This window comes from Microplitis mediator, chromosome 3 (assembly GCF_029852145.1).
Source record: "Microplitis mediator isolate UGA2020A chromosome 3, iyMicMedi2.1, whole genome shotgun sequence".
NCBI lineage: Eukaryota > Metazoa > Arthropoda > Insecta > Hymenoptera > Braconidae > Microplitis > Microplitis mediator.
In genome coordinates, this window is record NC_079971.1 from 1,446,912 (window position 1) to 1,471,544 (window position 24,633).

At 30.6% G+C, this 24,633-nt stretch overlaps 5 protein-coding genes across 25 annotated transcripts in view; 3 read left to right on the top strand and 2 right to left on the bottom strand.

Annotated features, from left to right (window-relative positions):
* The first annotated feature begins 3 nt into the window (after positions 1 to 3).
* On the top strand, positions 4 to 6,619 carry LOC130664477 (protein CNPPD1). The gene is made up of 5 exons (XM_057464412.1): positions 4 to 183; positions 297 to 393; positions 477 to 682; positions 788 to 916; positions 1,554 to 6,619. Exons 1-5 carry the CDS (start codon positions 139 to 141, stop codon positions 2,244 to 2,246), a joined length of 1,170 nt encoding a protein of 389 aa, XP_057320395.1. The 5' UTR covers positions 4 to 138; the 3' UTR covers positions 2,247 to 6,619.
* Positions 2,553 to 10,618, bottom strand: LOC130664480 (transmembrane protein 65). 2 transcript variants are annotated; one of them, XM_057464417.1, is made up of 7 exons: positions 10,458 to 10,618; positions 9,874 to 10,376; positions 6,130 to 6,150; positions 4,502 to 4,543; positions 4,361 to 4,428; positions 3,665 to 3,868; positions 2,553 to 3,158 (listed from the first exon to the last, which is right to left on the bottom strand). In XM_057464417.1, the coding sequence occupies exons 2-7, from the start codon at positions 10,250 to 10,252 to the stop codon at positions 3,042 to 3,044; spliced, it is 831 nt and encodes a 276-aa protein (XP_057320400.1). In that variant the 5' UTR covers positions 10,253 to 10,376; positions 10,458 to 10,618; the 3' UTR covers positions 2,553 to 3,041. The 2 variants fall into 2 exon arrangements, with proteins under 2 accessions (XP_057320400.1, XP_057320398.1); XM_057464415.1 differs by lacking the exon at positions 6,130 to 6,150 and adding an exon at positions 6,375 to 6,500.
* A 1,378-nt stretch (positions 10,619 to 11,996) lies between these two features.
* On the top strand, positions 11,997 to 14,259 carry LOC130664485 (ADP-ribosylation factor-related protein 1). Its single transcript, XM_057464424.1, has 5 exons — positions 11,997 to 12,305; positions 12,402 to 12,572; positions 12,927 to 13,008; positions 13,177 to 13,348; positions 14,099 to 14,259. Exons 1-5 carry the CDS (start codon positions 12,213 to 12,215, stop codon positions 14,196 to 14,198), a joined length of 618 nt encoding a protein of 205 aa, XP_057320407.1. The 5' UTR covers positions 11,997 to 12,212; the 3' UTR covers positions 14,199 to 14,259.
* Positions 14,260 to 14,541: 282 nt separating this feature from the next.
* LOC130664469 (AP-1 complex subunit gamma-1) lies at positions 14,542 to 23,473 on the top strand. 20 transcript variants are annotated; one of them, XM_057464388.1, is made up of 12 exons: positions 14,919 to 15,315; positions 16,621 to 16,730; positions 17,796 to 17,857; positions 18,122 to 18,314; positions 18,416 to 18,562; positions 18,639 to 18,954; positions 19,118 to 19,135; positions 20,050 to 20,913; positions 20,979 to 21,106; positions 21,216 to 21,879; positions 21,955 to 22,047; positions 22,173 to 23,473. In XM_057464388.1, the coding sequence occupies exons 2-12, from the start codon at positions 16,711 to 16,713 to the stop codon at positions 22,272 to 22,274; spliced, it is 2,607 nt and encodes an 868-aa protein (XP_057320371.1). In that variant the 5' UTR covers positions 14,919 to 15,315; positions 16,621 to 16,710; the 3' UTR covers positions 22,275 to 23,473. The 20 variants fall into 20 exon arrangements, with proteins under 20 accessions (XP_057320364.1, XP_057320365.1, XP_057320366.1 ...); XM_057464393.1 differs by having other exon boundaries at positions 18,131 to 18,314; XM_057464399.1 differs by having other exon boundaries at positions 18,131 to 18,314; positions 21,237 to 21,879.
* Positions 23,474 to 23,606: 133 nt separating this feature from the next.
* Positions 23,607 to 24,633, bottom strand: part of LOC130664478 (COP9 signalosome complex subunit 5) — a 42,753-nt gene continuing 41,726 nt past the window's right edge. Inside the window, exon 3 of the mRNA XM_057464413.1 lies at positions 23,607 to 24,580. Coding sequence (XP_057320396.1) covers positions 23,704 to 24,580 — 877 coding nt within the window. The 3' untranslated portion in view covers positions 23,607 to 23,703. The remainder of the gene's footprint in view (positions 24,581 to 24,633) is intronic.

A 24,633-nucleotide genomic window follows, 5' to 3' on the forward strand; every position in this document is an offset into this window, starting at 1 on the left:
AGGTCACTCCAACTGCGTGTTTTTTTTTGTGTTACTGGTGGATTATTGAAAGTAAATCAATTAATTAACGTTTTAATTATCATTTAAACAAAATTTATTTGCTGATTTTATAATTATCCGGTGATAATTTAAATAATTATGTCAAATAAATCAAGAGGAAAAAGATTGTCGGGAAAATTAAAGGTCAGTGCTAATTAAATCACGTAATTTTTTCATAACCTAAAGACACATGTTAATTTTTTTTTTAATTTTACAGTAAATTATTTACTAATTAAAAATAAATAAATTATTTACAGACAATGGGAGATCATAATAAATTTTTGAATCGCATTACAAAGTCGCTTTACTATTCAAAATTACCGAGGACAGATCGTCTGAGTCTGCCAGTAACTGGTAAAATTTTTACTCGATTGTTTTTTTATTTTTAAAATTTTATGATTTTTGGAAAAGTATTAATTTTATTTAATTGCGTGTAGAATTCGCTGCTGAATTATTTTCTGAAGTAAAAAGCGGGTGTAGTTTGGAACGTCTGGATGTTGAAGAAGCGAGCAGGATCTCCAGAAACGCCTGTGTCTCTCCTTGTTCATTTGTCTTGGCTCTGCTTTACTTGGAACGTTTGAAAGACTGCAATCCTGAATATTTGTACAAAGTTGCACCTTCTGAACTCTTTCTTGTTTCTTTGGTAAATTTTTTTTTTTATCAACTAATTTATTCAATTGTCCGTTAAGTTCTATGGCAGGATGGGAAGTAATTACGATAAATATTTAAAATTTAAATATTTTTAAAGATGGTGGCCAGTAAGTTTTTAAATGACGACGGAGAAGACGACGAAGTTTTTAATGTAGAATGGGCTAAATCCGGTGACTTAACTCTTGCGCAAATAAACCGATTGGAAATGGAATTTCTTGATGCAATCGTAAGTATTTATTTTTAAAAAAGTTAATTTTAATTTTTTTAAATCATTTACTGATAATTTTATCAATAAACAAGCGGACGTTTATAAAATACGTTCGCATTTGTGAGAGGGGGATTGGGGGTCTAAGGAAACGTGACCGCATGATCCTGAAGTTAGCAGACAATTCAAAATTTTTGGATTTTTTTTTTTGAACAATTAAATTTGTAGAAAAAAAAAACTAAAAATATGCACATGTAGAAAATTTAAAAAACTACAGGTGCAATTTTTTCAAATATTTTTTTTTCTTCTGGTTTATCGTGTAAAAAAAAATCAAAAAATTATTAGACGTCTGCTAACTTCAGTATCATGACCTTCGCAGGTCCACAAAAAATTTTGAAATTTTTCTCTCCGTTTTTTAAAGTTAAAGTTTTGATATATAGAAACTTTTGTACTATTAATTGTCATGTGTCATGTAGGGAAAGGGGGTCACAAAAATTGTGACGAAGGGGGAGGGTCTAAAAAGGTAAAATTTTGCGTGACGTATTTTATAAATGGGCCCCAAGTGTTAAAGTAAAAAAAATTGAGTTTAAATAAAAGACCCAACTATTGGTCGGGTCAATTACGAGTTTTATTAAAAAAAATTATGATAATTTTATAGGATTGGACAATTTATGTGAATGATGAAGACTTTTGGAATCGACTGAAAAAATTAGAAGAACTGGTGGCTTATAACGAAGCCAAAAAACGCGGCTGGTTTTCGTACACAGAAATAACCTGTCTGATAGACACGATACGACTTACCGCGTTGATAAACACAATCTTCAGCATATCAACAATTTGCGTAGCGACGTATGCAGCTGGACTCGTAACTCTGATCGGATCTGCTCTGATAGCCAGTCACGTTCCCGGAACTTCTTTGGCGCCTCGACAATCGACCGAATCCATACCTGCTGAATCTCAATTTATTTTACCGGAAGCAGAATCAACTGAGGAAACAGAACTGACTGATGACTTCCTAGAGTGCAACGCGACCTGCTACAACTGTGTCCTTGAATCTCCTAGTATTTCTCCAGCTACAACTGGCAATACCGGATGGTTACTCACGATGATGGACTGGTTTTCCAAACACGGAGTTCCGAAAAATAAATTCGGCTCAGAAAACAAAATACAAAACTCGGGAGCATTTGTTACGAACAGTCAGTCCCTTCTGCGTGATCACGTTCTGTGGGAGGATCTAATTGTTGAAATAAATTGGAAGGACACTCTGGGGATTAATTTCGAGTATCCGAAAAAAAGTTGGAAGTATTACGTCGACTATATGACCAAGTCATCATTCGGTCATCGGCATTAACCTGGATTTGATAATTAACTGATATATTATTAATGATAATAATTAATTGGTGAAGCGGTACAGTAATAATTAATACAGTCGTTTAGTTGATACTAAATTATCGTAACTTGATAATTAAATTGGCTGAATATTTTTTTATTATTGGGATAATTAATAATTAAGAATACGTAAAGATTTAAAATAACTTTTAAATAATGGATAGATTATAGGAGAAACGTAAAAAAAATATATATATTTTTTCTACTAACTTCTACCTCATAACAAAAACTATCCTTGGATTTAAACTTAATCATTTTTTTCAATAAATTATTTTAACATTAGCATTTTTATTATTATTATTATTATTATTATTATTATTATTATTATTATTATTATTATTGTTGTTGTTGTTGTTGTTGTTGTTGTTGTTGTTGTTGTTGTTGTTGTTGTTGTTGTTGTTGTTATTAATGATTTTCAGATATAATTTAATCGTATAAGTTTACGTCGGACCTACTATCGCACTAATTTAGGCTATCACATTAAAAGTAGAAAAAAAAAGACTTTTACAATAAATAAATGAGCTAGATAAAGTAGTCGGAAGCGTAATTGCGTCGACAGAGTACTGGCAAGGCTTAAAATTATTTGATTTTAAACAAAACACTATTTACATTTATTTTCTTTAAATATTTATGCAGATGTGACCCAGTCGTTGGGCCACTGAAGTATAAATTATATGTCAATAGAAAAAAAAATAAAATAATAATATTGGTCGTAGTATGGCATCTATAAATAGTTTTAAAGTATGTCTAGTAAAATTCAATCACTAATTTTTTCTTTCTTTTCCTTCTCTTTATCTTCTTTGCTGTCCGTGTGAAGAAAAAGGAGAGGAGTCATTCCAAGTAAGCAGCCGATCGTTACGCCAATCACTCGACCCTGGAAAAAAGTCATTAATTATTTTTTATTTCGTCATTTTATTTAACTATTTTTAAATTCCCGCCATGAAAATTCAAATTATGGATTTCGGTCCGATTTTCGAAACTAGAGTTTTCATCAGATCTCAAAGTTTTGAATCAACCGATTTAAAAGTTTTTGGTGGCAATCGAAAGGGAACATCAAGACTTAAAATTTAGTAGAATTTGAAGTCGATCAGTCGAGTAGTTTACGAGTTGTACGAAAAATTAAAATTAAAAAATCTCTTTTTTGAGGATTTTTGCGTAGAATTCATAAACCACTGGCCCAATTTGCCTCAAAATGTAATTAGTTCTAAGTCTTGATGAGGTCTTTCGGTTGTCCATCAGTTTTTTGAGCTCCAAAATTAACAAGTAAAAATTTTTTCGAGCTTTCTGAGCAAAAAGTTCTTGGAGTGTTCCCAGAGTTAACCGTTTTTTGGTTTTTTAAATATTTTAGGTGATAGTATTTGATAGGAATAAATAACAAACCAGATTCGCAGATCTTCTAGAGCACGGAAGATCCAATTGCACAGGCGTAAGTCTAGGAGGTTTGAATCCTATCTTCTGAGCTAGTAATTCAACATACGTAGCAGATCCTATTCCTAGAATATCAGAGATCGTGTTCCCGAGTGCTGCTGATGACATTGTTGATATTGGAATAAATGAGCCCAGAGTTGCTTCAATGTGCTCGCCCTGCAAAGCGACAAGATTTCCAATTAGTAATTATGTACCAGTGGGACCACTTGTTTTTAATCATCTCAACTATTGATCCCTGAGCCCTGTGTTGTCATTTTTATTCTATCCCCTGATTTTCAGTTTGCCGTAAAATTAATGGATTGAGTGATTTTTCATGACTAAAGCTTTTAAATTGTATGTCTCTAAAAGTTTATGCTCGTCATCACTTTTTATTTTTATTTTACGAGTCTCTCCCTCATTACAACCCTCGTTACTATTCAATTATTTTGAATATTTAAAAAAAAATGATTAAAAATTTCTGGTGTAAAAGTTTTTGAATTTTATTTTTAAAATAGAGTAGAATAAAGGCGGTTATTTAATGTCACGCTGGCATTTGGGTCATTTTAAAATTTATCAGTTAAATCATAGCAAAAAAAATCAATCTCATTAAATATTTTAATAGTAGAGCAGTCATGTGTGATTTTAAAACTAAAATATTCAAATACTTACCGCTATTATCATGAAAAAATTATCGAGAAATCCAAATCCGATAAACGGAATCGCATTTGCGACTGATACTAAAAAAAATAATTAATTAACGTTAATATTTTGTAAAAAAAAGTTAATTAATAAAAGCAAATTTTTTTTTACCTCGCAGTAAATCCCTGCGCGATGGCTGTGGAACTGTTTCCGCTACAAGAGATTAACTTTAATAAGATTAAAAAAATTTAATAAAACTTTTGTAAAAAAAGTTGTGATTTTATTTCGTACTCTCGATTTATGCATACACTTTTAATTAAGTTATTAAATTATCAGGGTCGAAAAGTTTCTTATTAATTAAAAGTTCGGATTAAATTTCAGACGTAAAAATTGATCAGCATAAATCGAAGTTACAAATTAGTAGATTAGTGAAGTAGTTGATTAATGATTAGTGCATAATAAAATAAAAATATAAAAGCCATACTCAGTGTTTGAAATGTCAACTTTATATTTCAGAAGACTTACAGAATATATTGTCCGAGTGAAAGATAAAGCAGAAAGGAGATAGCCTGTGTCAGTAATATTTATTTTTTTGTTCAAGTGTTAGACAATTGGATGCGCAAGTGCCCGATAGAGCTTTGGGTGGAAGGCAGAGACAATAGACGTAAATAAACTAAATTAATAATTGACAAGCTGAGGTTTTGTGACTACACATACACAATAGCTGTCATGTTTTATGTTTATTTCTAAGGGTATTCTCAGACAGTACCCCCGTTTTTTAAAAAATTCAATGCCGCGAACTGTCACAAATTTTAAAAAAATTACTCACAATTGTCATCAATTAGGATCTAAAGGAAATTTGTCAAATAAATTTCAGGAAAATCTTGTCAGTCTTGTAATTCGAAATGTCAAATTTTGTGGACTGAAATTCTCGTACTAAATTTCGTTTGACTCCAAATTGATAACAACTGCAAGTAATTTTTTTAAAAATTAGCATGCGCATGATGAAATTATTTAAATCCGAATTCACTTGAAGTTCCGGAGTTTTAAAAAAAATCTCGCACATGGGGTAAATAAAAAATTTGATTTTTCAGCCGAGTGATTTTGGAGTGAACTAAATTTTATTTAAATCCGCATTCTGAGTTTCAATATTTAAATAAACTCCCGGACTAAATCCGCGATCGCTCCGCAAATTTTTTAGCATATGATAGACTCCTGAGATTTTAGCAGATGTAAATTCTTGTGTCCCTAATAAGAACTAAAGGGAAAACAGACTTAAGTCCGGTCTCCAATAAATTATTCATACAAATGTAAGAAGTAGAACAGATTTTTCAAGCTAGTAAACGGGTTTTCTAATTCAGTAGACTTCTGTGGCTCTAAAAAATTTGAAAAAAGCAACTCAAGTAAAAATACAAGACAAAGCAAAAATAGATCTAAGATTTCTTCTTTCTCTTTACAGTTTTTCTTTCATTCTTCTCTTTTCTTTTTGCACTGTGAGGCTACTGTATTATGCATGTATGTAAATTGCGACAGCGTAAATAAATACCCTGGCAAAATTGTAACTTGTCCTTTTTCCAATTAATGCTTTAATTAATTAATTAATAAAATTAAAATACGGTAATGACAGGAGTCATTGAATATTTAAAAAAATTACGGGCACTGTCTGAGAAAGCCTTTGAATAAATTCAATTAATTAATGAAATAAACATTCAAATAAAATGAAATAATGAATGTGTTATATTGATTGTCTGATATAATTAAATACACTGATAAATATATTTGTTTTCATGCGAGCTTACGGTTTTCGTTCCATGGATCCACTTAAAGCACAATTATTAGTTAGTACCAAATATATTATTTTTTAAAAATTATTTTAAATCATTCGAAATATTCAGTCAGTTAATTATCAAGCGATACATCTATTTTTTAAAAGACACAAAAAAAAAACATTCCGCCACCCTCGCTGCCTCCACTCTAAGCTGAAAGGGACATTACACGTGTGGTTGTTAAACACACGATTATATTTACGAAGACGTTCTCGTACCATACTTTCTCAATAGCCAATCATCAGGTACAGCACAGTAACTTCCTGTCGGATCCACTTCACCCAGACTCGGTACTCCAGCTGGTCGCCCGAATTTACTTCTCCATCGAAATGCAGCCAACTGACCTGTGGGATCACTATTATAAAAGGTATTCTCTATATTTTTTATCATCATTCAGTATTATTGACACCGTTGAGTCATAAATAATTATTGATACACGTCATTCACTGTATAAAGTTATTAATTAATTATTACAATTATTGGTACTAGGAGGGAGAGACAAAATGGGGTCTCTAAGATTTTATTTAAAAAATTTGTTTTTTAAAAATTCAAAAATTATGACACTGAAGTTAGTCGACGTCTAATAATTTTTTAATTTTTTTAAACGATAGACAAAAAAAATATTTGAAAAATTGCACCTGTAGATTTTTTAATTTTCTACATATGCGTATTTTTATTTTTCACTTTTGTGGTGTACCGGAAGATCGGAACGTTTTTCGCGCAACAAAAATGAAAAAAATGATGTAATTTAACTGCTGAAGGGGTAGTTCCGGAGGTTGGGGCCGACCTGAGATTTTTGGCTGACATACCAGCATCTATATGAAAAGCATTTCTGAAATCTAGTTATCAGTAGGTTTTTTATTATCAAATTTTTTTTCCGTTGCGCGAAAAACGTTCCGATGTTCAGGTACATCTTTTGTGTCATTTGGTAAAAAAAAATCCGAAATTTTTAAATGTCTAACTTCTGGATCATAATCACTTTTGTAAATATAAGTGAACATTAATTTGAATTTTTTTTGTTAAACTTTTTCCAAAACCGAAATTTTAATGACTAATTACTTATAAGAAAATTTTATTTATTTAATTTCCAGATTTTTTTCACCCTTTTAGGAAGTACTCTCTGCCAAGAAAAATTCAAATTTATTTTTTAACGGCAGCTAAAGTACCCCCCCTTCCCCTAATTTAAAGGATCATCAGTTACTTGGTTCCTTGAAAAATCATGCGCTTTAATTACAAGTCTTTGCTATTAATAAACATACATGTACTTAATAATTATATATTTTTTCAGGTAATTGAACTGTAGCTTAAATGTAAATACAAAAATTTTTTATCACCAGCACGATATTATCACATATTTATAAAACAAAAAATTACAAGCTGAGTATCATAAATTTAATTACCGATAATACTCCAATAATTAATTATATTTATTTTCGCAGAGATAGTGGGAGAAATTTGCGATGAAAGCTTGAAAAATCTAAAAGAAAGTACCAGTGAATTTAAATAGGAAAAATTTTTTAATTATTTGTAAAGTAAAAATTCTAATTGCTGACACTGCAAAAGTATAATAGACAATCAGCTATAAAAATTCATATTATGCAGAATTAAAAATCTGTAATCAATTACCAAAGAACATGAAAACTTTAATGTGTACTAAGAAGCAATTAAAAAAGAAGTATAGTTGGATAAGAACTAATAGTTGTAATCTCTACTAAAAGATAAGCTGAGTTTATAATAATGTTTTTGGCAACTTAAGTCAACTTATTGTGTGTTACACTGTGTTATTAATATGTAAGACAAACTTTAAGTAATTTATGTATAACTGTTATATACAATAGGGTGGGTCGAAAAAAAACTTTTTTTTTGTTTTTCATAGCATGGGGGTAGAATTTGTACCTTATAAAAAAAAAAATTTTTCAAGAAAAAAAAAATTTTTTTACTCAACATTTTGAGGTGGCCCACTCGTTTTTTAAATAAATAATTGATCAAACGGGATAGTTCCAACGAAAAAAATTTTTTTTTGTCCAAAATCGTGGAAAACATCGAATAATTGTCGAATGTGTTTTTTTTTTACTTCACTTTAATTTTAATTCAAAAGAAAATGCTTTTCATTTTTGGATTTTTTACTTAAATTACAAAAATAATAGGAAAAAAATTTTTTCAACTTCTGACTTTCAATTAGCTTCCAAGGAGACACCCTACAGATTCTAGAACACCATGTAATTTTTTTCGTTGGGACTACCCCGTTTGATCAATTATTTATTTTAAAAACGAGTGGGCCACCTCAAAATGTTGAGTAAAAAATTTTTTTTTTCTTGAAAAATTTTTTTTTTTATAAGGTACAAATTCTACCCCCATGCTAAGAAAAACAAAAAAAAAGTTTTTTTTCAACCCACCCTAATATACAATGTACTGGTTCTAAGCACAGGTGTAATTGCACCTCTTTAGAATTTTTTTTTTACTAGAAAAATAAATAAAATAAAAAAAATTGTAATTAATTTATTATATTTAAATTTATAATAAAGAAATTTTTTCTACGCATTAGAGTAAATTTTTTGACTGTTGGTAAACAAATTTTGTAATCAATAGGGAGTGTTTTTTTATGACGACGCAAATCTGTTAATTATTGACGTCATATATCTATGGGATTCCCGGTTTTTGTGTCGGCTCTAGAGACATCATGGAATTTATTGTTATTTTCTCACCCTATTGAAACAATCCAATGAGTTATTGTTTTATATTTATTTATAAAATACGATAAAATTTTCCTGAGAATTAATTGGCCTTGTAATAATTTTACATTTCTTTACGATAAAAAAAATTACAATAATTCATAAGAGTCAACAAAACCGACGGATTTTATTGTTGACAAATGAAAAATTTTGTTTAATAATAAATTTAAGTTCAATTATTTATATAAAAATATACCAGAGCTTATAAAAACATTAATTAAATATTTTTTTTTATAAATTCCTATCGTAACAAATTTCTGATTCATTTTTCCGATACTAATTTTTTTATCACCCTATTGAATTGTTTTTAAATTGATAACAAAAAATATATCAATGAAATCCTCTGACAGACGCATTTAGAATTTAAAAAATATCTATCATAATTTACCCATATACAGAAAAAAATGATTTCTTGGCTCAAAAAAATTTTACTCGCCCCATAAAATTTTATATAAATGTAAAATGGAAATTTTCTTCAAGCGAGAAAAAATTTTATTAAACCAGTAAATTTTTTACGAGTGTGAATGTAGCAGACGTCAGACAAATTTAAAATTATAAATAACTGGAGTAAATAATTTTAAAAAAATGCACTTCTTAATTTCCAAATTTTTTAAATACGCATTTTGTTAATTATTTACTCTATTTATTAATAATTTTAAATTTGTCTGATGTCTGCTACATTCACTCATATTTTTTTCTAGTCCCAATAAAATTTTTTCTTCCATTTAATAATGAAAAATTTTTCCCGCGCCAAAAAATTCTTTTTTTCTGTCGCGTTGCTCATAAATTTATATTCTACGTCACTCAACTTTTATGTTTTAACTGATATTCAAAAAACATCTCGACAATTTTTAAAGATCTAAAAAAAAATTCAAATAAATAATTAATCATGATAATCATTACCAGTGAACAATTAAGTCTTCACCCTACAAACCAACAACTAAACCCCCAATAAAAAATCTAAAATCCAAAACCTAGAGCTTACCTTCATACTCAGCTCTAACTTTATTAGACTGAGACTCTTTCAGTGCAGTGATCAAAACTTCTCTCTCCTCAGAAGTGAGTCTTACAGCCAGATCTTTGGCCTGTTGTTTTGAAAGAGCACCAGGAATCGTACCCGACACTATTGTCGTTGCTCCATATGATCTCGTCTGATGATTGAAGGCCGATAACGTCAATGGCAATGATGATGATTCACAGCCAACTGATAATAGTTTAGATGATAAATTTTTAACATGCAGCCTGTTGAAGCTGCTGTCGAATTGTAAAACAAGACCAGGTGTTTTGCTTTTCAACTTGTTGCCAAGTTTCAAAACACTGCAATGTAAATTTGAATGACTGAGCACCGACAATGATGTAAACATTTTAATATATTTTCAAGGCTTATAAATAAATACTCTCGTGTATTTTATTTTATTTAATAAAACTGGTTAATTAATTTATTCCAAGGTCATTATTATCGTCACTATTTTTTTAAAATCCGAGATGCTGAAAATTTATTTTTATTTATTTATTTTTAATTATTTTTTTTATAGTAAGTAATTAATTATTATTGTAATTAAAACATACCTAGAATAATGACAATGACAATGACAGCACGGGTGCTGATCAATTACTAAAGCTGAAGAAATCGGAGCTCGCAGGTCGCAGCTAGAAAATTACCAGCGAAAACCACAAGAAAAATCGATGACTAGATATATGTATATGTATTGACGTCATACATCTTCGAGGTTTGTTCAGTCGATTAATCGATAGTCGAAATATATGATATTGTACCTATGGGCAGGGAAGGGCAAGTAAAATACTTGACGTATTATACATAGTTTCATACATGTATAATACTGGGTATAATACCTACTGAGTTTTCTACATGACGTATTTTACGTTTAGTGTTGTAGCGCCACCTGTTGACGTAAGACGAACTCGATAAACATAAATCCAGAGAGAAGACGCATTTTTGCAAAATTTAGCGTAAAAAATTTTTTCTTGTATAAATATAATCATCGTTTTTGAAATTTATTCAGCTACAATTTGCTTTTTTTTGTTTCTCTGTACGACAATTTGCTGCTGAGATATCAGCCTTCAAATGAAAAAGGATCCTTTTGTCTTTGACTATTGATATCTCAGCAAGTAATGGTCACACAGTAATTTAAAGGGCAGTTTAATAAACTTGAATAAATTCCCTACAAGCTCCATTTTTGATTTTTTCAAAAAAAAAATTTTTTTTTATCCTTGATATCCATTTGAAAAACCCATAAAAAATGGCCATTTTCTGGTTTTTTAGTCGACTCATCGCTACTCTGCAAATATTGATAAAAAAATAATGTTGCCAGGTGATTTTACAGCTTAATGTACCCCAAAAAACCCTGAAAATTTTCAGATTGATCCATTGAACCGTTTGTTCGGACCGATTGCTTAAAGTTTTACAAAACAATTAAAGGAACAAGTTTTGTTCCTTAATTTGTGTCATCATTACTAAAATGAAAAAATTAATTTTTTTTTGATTTTCTTTCATTTTTGCGTTAGTCATTTAGTGAATGTAAGGTAAAGAGGAAAAGCAAAAACCGTCGCTCAAAAAATATTTTGCGGGAAGATCTTTAAACTAGAGATTTCAAGCTTCAATTTGCTTTTTTAATTTTTTCGATACGATCATTTTTCACGAAAATACAGCCTTCCAAAAATCACTAAAAAATTTATAAAATTTTTTTGTTCCTTTAATTTTTTGGATAAGTGTATTAATTATTGTAAAATGAATACTTTCTTTAATTAAATAAAAGTATAAATAATTATTAATAAAATATTTACCGCTGACTCTGTAATCGAAGTTGTGCAGTATTTTTTAGCATATGATTACACTTTAAACATCGAGCAATATTTTTCTTATCCAATTTTTCAATTACAAAATCATTTTCCTCCAAGAATGATTGATACATTTTTTTTTTTAAATAAACTCATTTTGGGTAAAATTATATACTTCGACCCGTCACTTGTGAAGCAATTGAAAAACGGTTAAAATTCAAAAATTGTGGAGATTTTATTAATGACTGCTAGGGGGCACAAAAATCGACGTATAATACCGTAATTAAAGTATTTTACGTAGTTTACGTAAAATACGTAGGAAACTGCCCGTTACGCGTAACTACTCACCCCTGCCTATGGGTCATATATTTTATATATTTTTGTTGTTATTATTATTATGGTATCATATTGTAGAAAAAGCTGGAGTATGACAGGAGAATAAAAAAAAATAGAGTGGGAGAGAGAAAAAAAATGAAAAGATGACGTATAAGTTGAAGAAATTACTGTAAAAAAATATATGAAAATATGTATACATTATTAAATGGTTTATATAAATATCTTGTACAAAAAGACGAATATTTTATACTAATTTTGGGACTGGACAATGCTGGGAAAACTGTAAGTTTATTGGATGAGTAGGAGGTTATGTTTGTTTGTTACTGTCAGGTTATTGTTGTAAATGTTACTGATGGATTTTTAAATTGTTTATTTAAGACTTACTTGGAGGCGGCAAAAACAAAATTTACGAAAAATTACAAGGGAATGAATCCGAATAAAATAACAACAACTGTGGGACTTAATATTGGGAAGATAGATATAGATGGAGTGAGGCTCAATTTTTGGGACCTTGGTGGACAGGAAGAGTTACAATCATTGTGGGATAAAGTATTTAATTTATTTATTAATGATCTTGATAGATTTACACTGTCAAAAATTTTTGGAATGAACGCAGTTCAAATCCGGAGTAAATTCGGAGTAAATTTAATCCCCGAAGTGAAATTCACTAATCAGAGTGAGTTGGAGTTTAAAGAAAATTCAGATCACTCTGAAATTACTCCATTAAAAAAATTAACTCCTTATTTACTCCGTATGTGGAGTAATTTTTTTTAAACTCTGGAACTCCAAGTCATGGAGTGAATTCGGACTTGAATAAAATCCGTAATTACTTCCGATTTTTTACGGTGTAAATTTTGACAGTTGGGATTTTATTTATTGTGGATTTTATTTTATTTTTTTTAGTATTATGCAGAATCACATGCAGTTATTTATATTGTGGACTCTTCAGATAGGGAACGAATCCCAGATTCCAAAGAAACTTTTGGTAATTATTTTTATTTATTATTTTAAATAGAAGTAATTAATTTATTACAGTAGTCGTGTTTTTATAAAAATGTAAATTTTAATTTTATTAGTTATCAATTTTAATTTAATTTCATATTTCATTGAGGTTCCTGGTCTTGTTTAAAAAATACGACTATTTTTTTTATAGATCGTGTGATATCTTCAGAGCATTTAACAGGAGTACCGCTTCTAGTATTAGCAAACAAACAAGACATTCTTGATTCAATGGGAACATGTGAAGTAAAACCAATTTTTAATAAAAATGCTCATCTTATCGGCCGGAGAGATTGTATGGTGATGCCAGTGTCTGCTCTAAAAGGGTAATATAAATAAAATACAAATTACAATCTTTGGTAATTTAAATTCTTGATGCTGGAAGTAGCAGACAAAAAGTTTTATTACTTTTTTACAAAATAAATACTGGCAGACAAAATTTAAAAAAATACATGTGAAGACCTTTTTAAAATTCTGCCGCAAATTTTTTTTTTTTACTTTGTAATTAAAAACTTGAAAATTGATGAAACTGAAGTTAGCAGCCGTCTAACAATTTTTGAATTTTTTTAAAAATGATAAATTTGAATAAAAAAAATATTTAAAAAAATTGCACCTATAGTTTTTTCAATTTTCTACATGTGCATTTTTTTATTTTTTTTTTTTTCAATTGAAGTGAAAATAAAATTCAAAAATTTTCAATTGTCAGCCAACTTCAGGATCATGAAAATTATCAGGTGACTCAGTATCATTTTGAATTCACTAAAAAATTCTACCCAAGCAATGATAGTAAAGTCAGCAGACATTTGAAATTAAAAAAAAATTTTTTTAACAGATAAATAATGAAAAAAAAAATATTTCTAAAAAAAATGCACATGTCGGAAATTTCATAAACTATATATGCAATTTTTCAAAATATTTTTCTTAATATTTATTTTTTTTGTTAAAAAAAATCAAAAATTTTTTAATGTCCGCTAACTTTATTGTCGTACCCAAGTATTATAAATTTAATATTCATCATAATGATGACAATTATTATTATTTTTTAACGGAGTCATAATTAATTTTTTTTCTTTTAGAGACGGAGTAGACGAAGGAATCCACTGGCTCGTCGACTGCGTAAAAAGAAACAGCGATGTGCGTCCGCCTCGTAATCAGGACGACAACGACTTATCTTAAAACAGATTTATATTTATAAAAAAAAGATAAAACAAATAAAAATAATAAATAATACAAATTATTTTTTATTTCATCGCTAAGCTTAATTTTTTTCTCATCATCATACAGGACAAAAACTCCAGACAAAATATAGAGTACATTTCAAACTTGAAATCTCAAATATCTGTTACAATTTATCACAGATTTTATCTTTCTTATTAATAGAATACCAAGTCCAGATGATCAGCAAACTCAAATAAAGGTATATAAGCCCACGATATCAATGCATGAAATGTGATAAGAGATAAGCGACCCAGCACCTTACCATTGAGTTTCTGATCGCTCGAGTCTTGAAAGAAATTCTCTGAGAGTTTAAATTAATTATTTAAATAATAACTTTTTACACAAAATAATATTTTTAAATTTAAAAAATAATTGCGTATCATGTGGGCGTACTACGAGACCGAAGATTGGAGTGTTCTCCCACCAGAATTAAATAGAAGGTAATATTTTATGTTTGTTTTTGACACATAAATTCTATGATAATGCAGTGACTAATAATTAAAACGTCAGCTATAAATCTATCATTTGAAATGAGTTTTAATTTTTAAATAAACATAAAAAAATTTATTTTATTAAAACTTGAAATAATTTTGTGGGAAAAAAAATAATTTTTAATTTTCACCGCCGCAAGGACACCAACTGCATAAATCAAATTAACTTCTGGTATGACATAAAAAAAATAACTTTTCATGCCACGTATTTTTATCATCCATATTTACTTTTTATACAATAAATTAATTAATATTATTATCTAAGACTTAAAACATCAGTTTATAATTTTAGTATGTAATTTAAGTGCGGGTAATTTAAATTTAAAAAGTTAAGTTTTTTAAATTTATATATTAATTTTGTTAACAACGTCAATGATAACGGCCATCTTGGTGGAGTGAAGAGGTGAGGAATAGACTGAAAGACAAGACCACCCGATGTAGGTGTTTTCTATTTAGTACCTAGTGCATATATTATTATTATATTTCATAAAGTTTATAACGTGTGATATAAATATAATAATGCTCGTTAAAGTTTAAAAAAAAGTCTGACTTTTTATCCCACCACAGAAAGTGCTGGTATTCAGGTGGGCCCTTTGATAAATAATATTTTTTTTCACTCCATATATGAGCACAATTATTTTTAAAAATATCTGTACTGTCAATTGACACTTAGCTGTCATTAAAAAAAATTTATTCGAGATGACGTCGGGATCCAGGAGGTCTATGATGAGGTGGCGCTTATACTTCTAGTCTAGATAAATTATTTTTTATATAAATATTTTATCAAACCTCGTATATTTTTTGCAGAACAATTAAGTTCTGGAAAAAAAAATAGTCTCCTGGTACCTCGGATTAAATTGTGGGTTGATAAGACAAGAGTTTGACATCTAACCCGTGATCTTTATGTAATGTAGTGTTTTATTATTTAAATAAATTGAGCAGATATTTTATGTACAGATCGTTAATCTAGGTTACTCGCTTTATCAATTAAGTGTGGGTTTGAATTTAAATAACTTTTTAAATTAGTATGTAATTTATTGTGATACTGAAAGTAGCAGACATCAGAATATTTTTATAAACAAGTTGCTGGTAAATAAAATAAAATTTTTATATATGAGTAAATGTACCAGACATACGACAATTTTTTATGATCCAGAAGTTAGCAGACAATCAACAATTTTAGGATTTTTTTTTCACCAAATCAATTGCAAAAAAAAAAAAACTAAAAAAATGCACATGTAGAAAATAAAAAAATCTACAAGTGCAATTTTTCAAAATATTTTTTTTTTATAATTTATTATTTTTTTTAAATTCAAAAAATTATTTGACGTTTGCTAACTTCAGTATCAATTTTTTAATTACATATAAAAAAATTAAATTTTAAAGAATTCTTGCACTGAATTTTGAATTTTCTAAATGATCCTGAAGTTAGCAGACATTTAAAAAATTTTTGAATTTTCGTTTTTCAATAAATCAACTGCAAAAAAATAATATAAAAATATGCACATGTAGAAAATTTAAAAAACTACAGGTGCATTTTTTTCAAATATTTTTTTTTAAATTTTTTATCGTCTAAAAAAAAATCAAAAAATTATTAGGCGTCTGCTAACTTCAGTATCATATTTTCTAAACGTGTTTTTTATTTTTATTTTATAAACATTTTAATTTATTATTTAAAAATTCAAAAATTGTCAGATGTCCGCTAACTTTACTGTCAATTTTTCTAATATGCGCAAAAAATGAATCAGTTTTTGAATTTTTCTTATAAGAATTTTATTTATTTATTTATTTATTTATTTATTTAAAATAATTTTTTGAAATCTGCTACTTTCTGTTTAATTATTTAATGTGTGATGTGAGTTAACATTTTTATATCCTATACTATGCAGGATAAATCGTGTGGAGCTGATTATTGTCAAGTTTTACTGTGTACCAGTTTCGTTTTTATATTTCAAGATATTTATTGCTGATTTATAACCATGAATGCTTCAGAACATGGGTAATTCCTTTGAACATCATTACAATAATTATAAATAATAATATTAACAATAAATTATCACTGCATTACATAGATTTATGTATTGTTTAATTACACGAAGAAAAATATTGTCAGAATTACCATCCAATGCATCAAATAACGACTCTATTACTAATTTATTAATTTACTAATTGATTGTCATTGCAGCAATTTTTTAAACCCGACCAAAAGCAGAACATTCTCATCATTCGAGTCCCATAAATATTGAAAATCTAAATTTCGAGTTTCGTTAGTCACAGCCCAACTTTAATAGTCTTCAGTTTCACTGAAATAATGACATGTAGGGTAAGAGCACCAGTGTCCAGCCCGTAACCAGTAACCAGCCGATCATATACTTTAACATTAACTTTAACAAAATATATATAAATATAATTTAACATGAGGTGGCTGGCTACTGGTTTGGGCTGGGTACCGGTGCTCTTCTCCTACTTGGTTTAGAATAAGTACTCATTTATTTAATTTAAAAATACGACAAATAGCCTTTGTAATCATATACAATTTCATTGATGTCTTACCAGTGTGAGGATCCCTATAGGTTCCATGACAACTGATCCCATAGAAAACTTGAAATCAGTATAAGATATTTATTTAATTACATAATTATTGTATGAGATATTTCATATATTAATTATAGATCTTAAAACAAATTATTTTTTATTATTATTGCAAAAATAACTAATCAATTGTCGATGGGATCAATTTGTAGAGACCACTTGTGGTATAAAATTTTTGGTATGTTGACGGCACACCTTTGTAGGATAGTCATGCCAGAGATCCATACAATCAACGCCTAAAATAATTATACGATCGTCATTTAGACGATCCACTGAAAGGAAACTCTGTATCTGAACTGAAAAAAATATTTATTTGAGAAAAATGAAAAAAAGTCACAAATAAATAGACTTATTTGGGACAAATATTTATTTTTTTAGTGTATACTTGCTCTGACAATATTTTTCTCTCTATATATACATAAAAATAATTAAAATATTTGTGAGCATGTAATTGGCATGGCTTTAATTACAGGTTTAACCCGGCATTTAATATGGCCTCCTTAAAACAGGCATTCAATGAAGCTGTTGAAAGAGGTAGGAGTTTATGTTTACTATATTTTTATTTTATTTGTTGCTATTATTCCCCTTCCTGCTTGCGCATACATTCAATCCCTTATTGTCATAAATTTACGTAATTTTATTATTCATACAAAGTATTTATTCGCTCATAGTACTTTGTATTTATCAATCAATTAATTTATTTATTTATTTATTTGTAAACTGCTTGAGTAAATTTAACGCATCACTATCCAAGCTAACTGACACAGCACCATGATAACGTACTTGTTAATTTAAAAGTATCAACAGTGAGAATGCCAGCACCAACTCGACTACGGGATTTGATAAGACAAATAAGAGCTGCCCGTACAGCTGCCGAAGAACGTACGGTCGTCAACAAGGAGTGCGCGTACATAAGATCGACCTTTCGTGAAGAAGACAGCGTTTGGAGATGTAGGAATATTGCTAAGCTTCTTTATATTCATATGCTAGGGTGAGTTTTATTTATTTATTCTATCAAGTAACGCGACGAATATTTTACCCATGTCTCAGTAATTTCACTTGTTACTTGATAATAATGAATAATTGTTACAGTTATCCTGCACACTTTGGTCAACTTGAGTGTCTGAAACTCATTGCATCTCCAAGATTTACAGACAAACGCATTGGTTACTTAGGCGCAATGCTGCTGCTTGATGAGCGGCAAGATGTCCACCTTCTTATCACCAATTGCCTAAAAAAGTAAAATTTAATTGAAGTAAAATAAATTTCTTGTGAGAAATTATGGTATTAATTTTTTTTTTTTTTTTTTAACCAGTGACTTGAACAGTTCAACGCAATTCGTCATCGGCTTGGCTCTGTGTACACTAGGAGCTATCGCATCACCTGGAATGGCGCGAGATCTTGCCGCGGAAGTCGAGCGATTGATGAAATCACCCAACGCGTATATCAGAAAAAAAGCGGCGCTCTGTGCGTTCAGAATAATCCGACGTGTACCGGAACTCATGGAGATGTTTTTGCCAGCAACCAGAAGTTTGTTGACGGAAAAAAATCACGGGGTTCTTATCACTGGAGTCACTCTTATCACCGAAATGTGCGAGAACAGCATCGATACGTTGAATCATTTTAAAAAGGTAATTCTATAAATAAATATGACATATTTATTTATTTATTTATTTATTTATTTATATAATGGGTTATAGTGGCGGAAATAGCTTTAATTTTTTCCCGCACGTTTTTGCGACTCTCACCAAGTTTCTTAATATAAACAAATATCGTTTTTTTTATCTTGTCTAGGAATGCGGCCACCGTGAGGTAATTAATATTTATCTGTTAATGTGCTATATTTACATATCGCATGTTCTTTAACTGCTTTTTTTTATTTACTCATATATTGTAATCTCTAATACATATATACATATACATATATTTCTTCATCGTCGTATGGGATCCCAAGGCATGGTTACAACTTGATGTATTTTTTATTTATTTATTTTTTAATATCTTTAGTTTTTTGTGCATCCAGAAGAATTAATTATTATTATTATTATTATTATTATTATTATGGCAATAATAATCCACAGGGACGTTTATTAATCACTGCTTCATATTCAAATTAATTTATGATGATTTATCGGACCCAGTAAGTCGGGTATCCGATTAAGGCGCACATTAATTTTAAATATTTATTTAAAATACTCCTTTTTATTTTTAAAAATTAAATGTCAGTTTGATCTAGAGCAAAATTTATCAAAAATAATTTTGCATCAATTTTGCCATTAAAAATTTCAAAATTAAAAAAAATCACGGGAATAAAATTTTTGTAAATTTGAAATTTTAAATTCCCGCCATTTTTTAAATTAATAATTCAAAGAAAACGTAAAAAAATTATCACTTGCATCGATCGTGATAACAGTGCGTTAAATTTCATATATATTTTTTAAATATATAAGTATACTAGACAATCAAACAGGTCGCAATTTATTGAAACTTCCGTTTTATATTTATTTCTTAAATTATTAAATTATAAAAAGGATTATTTTGAATTTAAAAAAATAAATTTAATAGATAATTATTTCCAGTTTATATTTAAATAAATTACGTCCCTCCGCAGGTATATGCACTCTTTCTCGATGAAATTAAATTTTTCTCTTTACTTCTCTCTGTCGCTTGATAAAAACAAAAATAACATTTGTGAACAATCATAATAATAAAGAAAATAATTTCAGATTGTTCCCAACCTCGTGCGAATTCTCAAGAACTTGATCCTCGCGGGCTATTCTCCAGAGCACGACGTCTCCGGTGTATCAGATCCTTTCCTTCAAGTGAAGATCCTCCGGCTGCTGCGGATCCTCGGACACAACGACGTGGACGCTTCCGAAGCCATGAACGACATTCTAGCCCAGGTCGCTACCAACACAGAGACCAGCAAGAACGTCGGCAACACGATACTCTACGAGACCGTACTGTCCATCATGGACATAAAATCAGAGAGCGGATTACGAGTCCTGGCAGTCAACATCCTCGGAAGATTTTTGCTTAACAACGACAAGAACATCCGCTACGTCGCTTTGAACACTCTTTTGAAAACAGTTTACGTGGACACCAGCGCAGTACAGAGGCACCGCTCGACGATCCTCGAGTGTCTCAAAGATCCTGATGTCTCTATAAGAAGACGCGCTATGGAGTTGAGTTTTGCTCTGGTGAACACCAGCAACATCAGGAATATGATGAAAGAACTTCTTCTGTTCCTCGAACGAGCTGATCCAGAATTCAAAGCCCAGTGCAGCAGCAACATCGTCATGTCCGCTGAAAGATACGCTCCCAATAAACGCTGGCACCTGGAGACTTTATTCAAAGTCCTCGTTGCTGCTGGCAATTACGTAAGAGATGACGTTGTCGCCTGCACCATTCAGTTGATATCCGAGACTCAGGCGCAACAGGCTTACGCAGTAAATGCTCTTTGGCATGCACTGGAAAAAGATACTTTTGACAAACAACCGCTAGCTCAAGTTGCCACCTGGTGCATTGGTGAATATGGAGATCTGCTGCTCTATGGACAACCTCCGGAAGATGTTGAGGCTCCTGTTAATGTGAGTATTTATGATAACAATAAATTAAGATGATTTATTTATTAACTTGGGATTTGTTTGTCCAGTTAACTGAAGATGATGTGATCGATGTATACCAGAGGCTACTTTGGAGTCCACAAAATACAGTTATAACAAAGCAATACACACTTTTGTCGTTGACAAAATTAAGCACGAGATTTCAGTGTGGAAATGAGTGAGTTAAAAAATAATAAATAAACGCTTATGAAATAAATTACGCCATTCCTTATCCTTTATTCCATCCTAGATATTTCACTCGTGATTCTGGAGGTTAAATGTTTCAGTAGACCGCCTCGATTTTACAGGAAGATCCGCCAGATAATTGACACATTCGGCAGCAATCTACATGTTGAACTTCAGCAACGAGGAATTGAATTTTCCCAACTCTTCCGGAAGTACGATCATCTGAGACCGGCGTTACTGGAACGGATGCCGCCGATGGAGACGGCTAAGCCACAAGCCAATGGAATCATCGGAATGGTCAATGGAGACCAGGATGTGGAAGAAGAGAAGCCGGCTGCCGAAGTCTCACCTTCAGCGGACTCTAGTGCTCTGCTGGATCTTCTTGGATCATCAGACCTGGGCATGCCCTCAGTGTCCTCTCCAACCACCGCAGCATCACCAGCAGTAACTCCCGTCAATAACAATGATCTGCTGGACCTTCTTGGAGGTCTCGATCTTACCAGCACACCAGCTCCCGCGTCTGTCGCTCAAATTCAATCACCGTCAGCTTTCAGTCCTACAAACTTTTTGGTTGACGGGCTTTTGAGTTCTGCTCCACAGAACGACGTGCAGAGTATGGTCATCTTCGACAACGCCGGGTTGAAAATAACATTCAAAGTTGAACGTGCGACTGATTCGCCTGATCTACTTGTCATCAACATGACCGCTGTCAACACAAACGCAACACCGCTCACAGACTTTCTTTTCCAAGCGGCAGTTCCTAGGGTTTGTTCATTAATTTTCGAAATTTATTATACTACTCTAATTATAATATCTAATTACTCAATTTTAATTTAACAGACATTCCAATTGCAAATGCTTTCGCCATCGGGTACCGTAATCCCACCATCAGGACAAGTCACTCAAGTTCTCAAAGTATCCAGTCTCAATAATGTACGTAAATTTAATTTTTAATTGGACATAAAATTAGTGACCCAGTTTCTGGACTTTTGAAAACTGCTGAGCTCACGTCACGATTAATTACTGAATAATTTAATTAATAATTTGAAATTTTTCAGGGAACTTTACGAATGCGCTTACGTATTTCTTATACCGGACCATCGGGACCAGTACTAGAACAAACGGAAGTTAATAATTTTCCACTGATGGGAGTTCAGTGACAACATGCAATTCAAAATGAAATTGTATATACGCCTGCCTAAAAAAAAAGTTAATAAAGAAAATATCCGCGAAATTTAATTACAATGTACACAGAAAAAAAGGATTTCTTGGCGCAAAAATTTTTATTTATCCCAAGAAAATTTTTACTTGCTCTGGGAAAATTTTGAATTATAAATTGAAAACGAAAATTTTCATGGGGCAAAATAGAAATTCTCTGGGGTGAAAAATTTTTCTTGCCGCTAAAATTTTTACTTAACCCAAGAAAATTTTTACTCGTTCTAAGAAAAATTTTGAATTATGAATTGAAAATGAAAATTTTCTTAGGTCGAGAAAAAAATTCTCTGGGATGAAAAAAAATTTTCTTGCTGCTAAAATTTTTACTTGACCCAAGAAAATTTTTACTCGTTCTAAGAAAAATTTTGAATTATAAATTGAAAAGGAAAATTTTCTTGGGTCGAGAAAAAAATTTTATTGAGCCGAGAAAAAATTCTTTGGGATGAAAAAAAATTTTCTTGTTGCTAAAATTTTTACTTAACCCAAGAAAATTTTTACTCGCTCTAAGAACATTTTTGAATTATGAATTTAAAACGAAAATTTTTTTGGGTCGAGAAAAAATTTTACTGAGCCAAGAAAAAAATTATTTGAGGTGAAAAAAAAAATTTCTTGGCGCAAGAAATTTTTTTTTCACTTCAAAATGAAAAATTTTTTTTTCTGTGTATATTTTCAGGTATTTCTGTACTTAAAATTATAATTATTTTTACAATATTGTTATTATTGACTGAAAAGTCATGAATTGTATGATAAGACAATTAAATTCATACCATGGTTTTATTTAAAATTTTTATACCGTAATGTGGAATATCGCCATCGTATTTTTTTTAACGCATCGTAGATTTTATTATTATTATTTAATTATATTAAAAAAAATTGTCAGTATCAATAGTAGTTCCGTCCTTTATTTTGGTGTGAGATGGAAGTAATAAATGCGTATTAAAACCATTGAATTAAAATAATAATAATAATTATTATTAAGTTTAAAAGAACATCAGGTGGGTGGGTATCTGAGTGGCCTTGCTCTCAAAGTCTGTGACAGCTCCAGCTCAGCCAAAATGTTTTCCTTTTGGAAAGGGTGTGAGCTCTGCCTACGTTCTCAACATTACATTAATTTTATAAATTAAACTAAATAATAATTATAAGTTAAATATAAATATTATAAATAAACATAAATCCCATTTATGAATAAAAATAAAAAAAAAAAATTCATGTTAAAAGCAACAAGAAAATAATTAACGCTGTATATAATTTATAGTGAGGTGTAAAAATAAAATGTATTTTTATTCCATTACAAGATATTTTATTTTACTTTTATAAATTACGGTAAATGTTTATTTTTATTAATAACAAATTATTTTTTAAAGAGAAAAAAAGTTACTGTGACTCGATGGATTTCGTGCTGACCTGGTTAAATAATTTGTCTTTAATTATCTGGGCCATCAGGCCATGGATCACTTCGATTGTCGTCTTGCAGCTGTCTCTTGTAGCCTTGACGAGTTTGTCTTCAGTACGACGGTCGTGAGAATCCGCGCCGCTCATGAATCCCCCGCGTCCTAGAGCGACTTCCGACTGCTCAAGTTTGTCGGACAGATCGAATATTTGTCCGGTCGTGTAGTCAGCGTTCGTAAGTAAACTCGAAGAGCTCAAGGTGTTGACCCAGTACTTATTCCAGAGTGAGTCAAGTAAACGCCGGTCGAGGGACGACTTGAAATACGTGACTTCCAGGGAGTAGTACTGCTTGCAATGAACACCAAAGTCCTCAATTTTATTCAGAGGAATCGTCTGGTACTCTGACGGTTCCTCGTTGGCTGGCTTGTAGCCTTTAGGATAAGTTCTGAATGCCCCTAGACAAACTTTCCCAGCGGATATCGTCCTCACTGGGTCGATGACGATGGCGACGAACGGCTCCTGGAAGTTTTGGTTCAACATCTGGGTGGAGACGTCGATTCCTGACAACCAGCACCCGTATCCTGGGTGACTGTGGTACCAGCCGATGGCGTTTTCTTGACGTCCGACGAGTTTCGCGTTTTCGATGTAAGCTGTCATGTATTCGTAGGCTTGGGCTTGAGCATTTACGCGGGTCTCGGTACCCTCGACTGGTAGAGCGAAAGAGTCCATGACGATCATCGTGTTTGCTGTCACTTTTCCTAGCAGAAGTCCCATCACTTCCAAGGTTCCTCCTGACCGGGCGTGCATCACCATTTTTAGCAGAGCCAGCGCGGATATTTTTATGTCTTTGAAAAAATGCGGGCTAAAAATGAATTTTTGAATTATTTGTTAGAAAAAAAAATAAAATAGGGTGAA